The sequence below is a fragment of the Gavialis gangeticus genome, unplaced genomic scaffold (genome assembly GCF_001723915.1).
Source record: "Gavialis gangeticus isolate Ggan-Ray unplaced genomic scaffold, GavGan_comp1, whole genome shotgun sequence".
Taxonomy (NCBI): domain Eukaryota; kingdom Metazoa; phylum Chordata; order Crocodylia; family Gavialidae; genus Gavialis; species Gavialis gangeticus.
This window is the reverse complement of record NW_017729006.1, coordinates 24,949,772-24,955,810: the sequence shown is the minus strand read 5'-3', so window position 1 is coordinate 24,955,810 and position 6,039 is coordinate 24,949,772. Positions and strand designations below refer to the sequence as shown.

The 6,039-nt window shown below is 43.3% G+C and overlaps 1 protein-coding gene across 1 annotated transcript in view; it reads right to left on the bottom strand.

The window, feature by feature from the left end:
- Window positions 1-452: 452 nt before the first annotated feature.
- CCDC129 (coiled-coil domain containing 129) overlaps window positions 453-6,039 on the bottom strand; it is a 113,691-nt gene continuing 108,104 nt past the window's right edge. Inside the window, exons 12-15 of the mRNA XM_019508996.1 lie at window positions 3,560-3,687; window positions 3,061-3,172; window positions 1,754-2,107; window positions 453-1,045 (exon numbers count right to left, since the gene is read on the bottom strand). Coding sequence (XP_019364541.1) covers window positions 989-1,045; window positions 1,754-2,107; window positions 3,061-3,172; window positions 3,560-3,687 — 651 coding nt within the window. The 3' untranslated portion in view covers window positions 453-988. The remainder of the gene's footprint in view (window positions 1,046-1,753; window positions 2,108-3,060; window positions 3,173-3,559; window positions 3,688-6,039) is intronic.

Sequence of the window (6,039 nt, the reverse complement as noted above, 5' to 3'; positions counted from 1 at the left end):
ATGGATTAAATATTAAAACAAAAAAATATGATCAGTACAAGACCCCCATTTTGTATGTTTTTATATTCAGTCTTTTGTATGTTGTCACGTTTCCATTAAGCTTTATAGACAATAAATGTATGTGCTGCAACAAAGCTCTCAGTGGGTGTGTCTACATGTGCATTTATGCTGGCTTAAATTTACTGCTCAGTAAGCAGGAATAGGCTTGCATTTACACTGACTGACTTTAGTCCTAAGTCAATCCACACACACAGTATTACTGTGCAGTAAAGCACCTACATGTATGTTACTGTGCAGTAACTAATTGGACATAAATTTGATACCTGAGTGATGCAGGTATCAAATTTATGCACAAATTGGCATGAGTTACCATATTTACTGCACAGTATGGATGTGCACATGTAGACACGTGCCCATACTGTGTACTGCATAGTAATTTCGCTTACTGCACATTAAATGCACATGTATAGACATGCCCAGTGTGATGATGGAGTTTTTAGTGGTTGGGCTGGGGAAGCGTACTAGGTAGTTTGCATCTGTGAATTAATATAAACTGGGTGATTCTGCTAAAATAACCATCAGTTATAGAACTAATACCTTTCAGTACTATTTTCTCAGGCTGTCTCCAGATCTAGGAAGGCAAGATAGCATCAGTTGACTTGGTTCACATTTCCAAGACTTTCTTCACAGCTATGAAGGTACAACCTTTCCCGACCCCCCTTTTTTTAATTGTGGGCTTATGATCTATGGGTATCGCACTATACCATCTGGTAGGCAAAAGGCTTGTACCAAATTCTGTGACCACAAAATAGCAGACTACATGGTGCCCTCATCTTGATTATACCTTAAAATTGTTTACTTTTCCAGACAGTCTTCTTATTACAAAAGCTACATATGTAATGTCCTAATCATCCCACTTCCGTAACACCTCAGATATATTTGTTGTCTTCTTCATTAAAACAAAAGTCTATGTGTCATACATTTTCCATCAGTCTTTTCCTTCTGTTGTGTCATTACTGAACGAATTTCGGAACGAGTTCTTCAGCTGGCAAAAAGAAAAAAACACATCATTAAGTAGCATGTTAAATGAACCACCTACATTTAACTTTAAATATTGGGAAGGAGCACCAGGCATAACATTAAATGCTTTACTTCTTCGGTTTAAATACCACCCATGTAAATCAGGAGTAATTGGTATAAGAGTAGAATGAAATACATTGACTCCAACAGGGTTTATATGAAGTTCGTACAGAACTTGGCCCTAGCTATTCATTTAAGAGGAGGAATCAGCCTCTATAATGGGATATGGAAACTTTTCTAACTAATCCCTTTTCCCAAGTTTTTTGTAGTCTGGGCAAGACTTTTTTTTTGTTCATTCATTTTTCATGGTGAAACTGCAAGGGAGATCAGTCAAAAAAGGTGATCACTTTCACCATTTCACAAAACCAATAGAAACCCAGTTTCCCTAACCTTCCTGTCCATGTAAAATAGTTCATATAGTTTTGGATGCTAAAGCTATTTGGTAATTTCACAGTAAGCCATATCAAAACCACTTTCTCAGCCAATTGCCTTCTTAGTTCCAGACTGGATAAGCCCTACAAATGTCACCTAAATAATATCTTTAACAAAAAAGAGAACTGGTCTTGCCTGCAGCCTCCAGGTGTTATTGCAGTCGGCAAAATAAAACAATAGTTAGTCTTAACGTGTCCTACCATTAGAATGCTCAGGTAACTAGAACAAAATGAATTCTCACAATCTGCAGGAAACTCTTGAAGTCCATTTTTGACTGAGGGGGACCTTTTATTTCCCTCTTGCTGATGGAGAGCTCCTGTGGATCTGACTCTACTGAATTTGGCTGGGTCACTGTCATGGTAGGCAACCACATCTTGGAGGTTGTTGGCACTGAGGCTGAAGAACTGGATGGGAATGTTTCAGTCCTGCTGGAATCCTGTGGAACTACCAATTCTGAGTGCACAGCACAAGGATGCGTAATGTTACCAATATCTGAAACAACTTGGTTATTCTGGGCATTTATTTCTTCCCTCCTCTTGGAGAGTCCAAGCTCTGAAAACAGTTGGGATTGTTCTTCTAGTAACTGGTCCAGCTGCTGCAGAGAAAAATATAGGGGAAAGCATACTGTAACAATAAAAATAATAAAAGCCAGGAAGCATGGATGCACTTGAGAGTATATGAATTATACCCAGATTCTTTCTGAGATTTTTCCATGAAAAGAAATATAAACAATTCAGTAACATAAACTGCACTCCCATTCTATGATGACTGACATAGCTGCCTTCATAAAATCTGAGTGGAACCCCATGGATGCCATCCTTGGTTTACAAGGAATGTATCTTAAAAATTGTGGCCTGGGCTCGTCACCATGTGCCATGCACTTAGCATGACTTACCAAATGCAAAGTGAACAGATTCAGTTTGGGAGTTGGTAGTGAAGAACTCCAGTTGTGGAGGAGACAGCACTTGGAGATGATGCATTACAGCAGAAAACTCCGCTGCTCTAGGTAATGCCAAATGCCAGACTGAGCAGGATCAGAATTATACAGTACGTTTCCTGAGAAGCATCTCCTTACCCTGAATCTCCTGGAAATCTGTCATGGGGGACTACCAACTCCATTTATATTAAGTTTGTTTTGAGGCTTTCCCACCACACAAGGAATTTAACTGGCAGATGGGAATATTTATTCTGCTACATCTTACAGCTATGTGCTGGAAAAGCTATGTAGTTCAACTACCCTAAAATTCAAGGGGCTTTATCAGAATATTATTCCAAATAAACTCATCATAAAAGACATGCTGGTCAGTTTTCCCATGTAGACAGGGTCTTAGAGAGGCAACATACTCAGAGGGAAGGTATGACAATATAAAGTGTAAGTAACTGTAATGTAATACTAACAATCCACAACTTAGTTGTAAGAGGCCTACTTAAGACATTTTTTCAGATTTAATACTTGTGATAGTTAAGACCAGGACAGACTTTAAATGAGACCATTAAGCCAGATTTGCTTCTCCCAGGGTCACTAAAATATCTACTTGTACAACGTACCATGAGAATCCCTTCTTTAACCTGATGAGCTCTATCATTCAGCTGGCATTCCAGTTCGGCCACTTGCCAGCGCACAGCTTGACGTAAGACTTGCAGTCGTCTTTTTTCCTCCCTATAGTAGACGGAAAAAGAGGGACAATCCACACTCAGGTGAATGGTGGCCCCTGGTAAGGTATCTATTTCTCAGCTGTGCAGTGTTTTATACACAGTACTAAAGAGTTTCACAAAATAATTCATTGGCATAGCAGTCTCAACAACACACAGTTCAGTTATTCACTGCATTGTGTGGTGGAGACAAGAGCACTGTGAATATTAAGAATTAATATTCATGCTAAAACTGTAAACATTTTATCCTTTCCCTGCACTGATTCATAGCAAATAACTGTCTTTCATCATTAATCATTTGATTTTGTAAAAACTCAGTCTGGGGGACTAATTCTCACTGAAAACAAACAGCTTCAGAGTTCCTAGACTCTATAAGTGCAATGATGCATATTACCTTCCTTCGTCTGACATAGCACTTGAGAAGAGAGCCTGCTGCTCAATGAGCTGCTGTTCAATGTCATCTAGCTTCTCCCGGAAACGCTGGCATGAGCTTTTCATGGTTTCTATTTCATGGACTGTGCACTACACAGGAGAACAAAAAAGAGACACTAATTCTTTCTCTTTAATACATATTAGAAGTGCCAGACTGACAGCTCAGGGGGCAGTGGTTCTCTCATCAGCAAAACAAGTCCACCATAAGCAGCTGCCTTATAAGCTTGTCAGCAGACCTTCATTGGCCCACATCCTCAGAAACCAAGCGTGATGATTCATGAATGGTACAAATAACTCACATACTGATTGACTTGTTTTCTAATGTTACCCAGAAAAAAGTCTAGACCCCAGTAAGGTCAATGGGAGTTCTGCCACTAGTTTTAGGATGGCTAGGAGTTCGTCCAAGGTCTTGATACAAGGGATAAAATTCATATCTCAGTCACACTGGTGTAAAACATTATAACAGGCTACAATGGAATTTTTTTCTGGATTAATACCACCATGAATGAAAGGCAAGCTGTTGGCCCATAGAAGTCAGAAACCTTTGCATGCATTTTTATACAAAATCTACAAAAAAATAGCTTACCATAATGTGACCTGCTACTGCTTTGGTACAACAGACACTTGCAGATGTGAAGGCCCAGCAAACCCCTACCAATAAGGTCAAAAAGCAGGGGTAAAAGGAAGCATACTGTAGATGACATCCTGATGAGCTGTAGAATACTATGAATGGATACAGCAATGGGAGAAGCAGGAGCGTGTGTTTTCTTCTAGGTTGGCGGATCTCCTCCAGCAGGCTTTAAACTAGGCTCATTGGGGGAAGGGGAAGATGAGGGTGGAGGAAACATCGGTCTGCCAGAGCAAGCTACACCAAGTACAGCCCAGCCTAGACCGACGAGCGGAACATATACACAGGTAAGTGACAGGGGCCAGGGTAATGCTGAAAGTAGGGGGCCAGTGCACACATCCACAGAAGGCCTCAAATGCCTCTACACAAATGCTCGCAGTATGGGAAACAAGTAGGAGGAACTTACCCTCCAGCTAGCTGACACCAACCCAGACATAGTGGGGATCACTGAAACGTGGTGGGACTCAATGCATGACTGGGCGGTGAATGTCAAGGGCTATAGGCTGTACAGGAGGGACAGGATAGGAAGGAAAGGTGGGGGCGTGGCACTCAATATTAAGGAGGAATACACATCGTCGTCAGTTAACAAAGAATCAGAGGAGGGGCACTCTGAAGTGCTTTGGGTTAGAATACAAGGCAGTCGAGGGGAAAGAGACTTAACGGTGGGGGTCTACTACAGACCTCCCAACCAAGGCGAAGAGCTCGACCAGCAATTCTTAAGTCAGCTCATGGAGGTAGTGAAGTCAAAGGATGAGGTCGTCATGGGGGACCTGAACTCTCCGGACATCTGCTGGGAAGAGCAGTCAGCCAGGTCTGACCGCTCACGTAAGTTCCTAGTCAGAATGCAGGACGTCCATCTAACCCAGGAGGTGCACAGCCCCACCAGGGGAGATGCCTTGTTGGACCTGATGCTGGCCACGGGAGAAGACCTGGTGAGGGGGCTGCAGGTGCTTGACCACCTGGGCGACAGTGATCATTGCCTGCTGGAATTCACTATCCAGTGCAAGGTGGCAAAGGTCTACAGCAAGGCAGCAGCCCTAGATTTCAGGAGGGCGGACTTCAATGAGCTAAGGAGAATAGTCAGGGAAGCACTGAGGTCCCAGAGGGGAGGGGAGCTAGGTGTCCAAGGAGAGTGGTCACTCCTTAAGGAGACGATCCTCCAAGCCCAAAGGGAGGTAATCCCAACATGGATCAAAGGGAGCAAGAGGGCAAATAAGCCCCCATGGCTCACCAAAAGCATCCTAACAAAAAGGGAGGCGTACACCCAATGGAAGGGAGGGGCCATCACCAGGGAGGACTATACTGCAGTTGCTCAGGGATGCAGGGGGGCAGTCAGGAAGGCCAAGGCAGAGATGGAACTGGGACTAGCTTCCTGGATCAAGGACAACAAGAAGTCCTTTTTTAAATACATAGGGGTTAAAAAGAAGGTTCTGGGTGATGTGGGGCCCCTGCAGGACACGTTAGGAAATTTGGTCGTCACACCAGATGACAAAGCCAACATATTTAACAATTTCTTTGCCTCCATTTTCCTAAGCAGGGACCGGAACAGTCACCCCCACCCTCTGGGCCCCCCATGGATCCCAGGGGAGGTGCACCTAGGCCAAGGGTTAGTTAGTCCCTCCAGAAGTTAGGGAACTTCTGAAGGGACTGGATGTATTCAAATCAGCTGGTCCAGATGATCTCCACCCCAGAGTACTGAAGGAATTGGCTGAGGTCATTGCAGGACCCCTGGCACAGCTTTATGAGCACTCGTGGTGCTCTGGTGTGGTGCCAGAAGACTGGAAGAGGGCCAATGTGGTTCCCGTCTTCAAAAA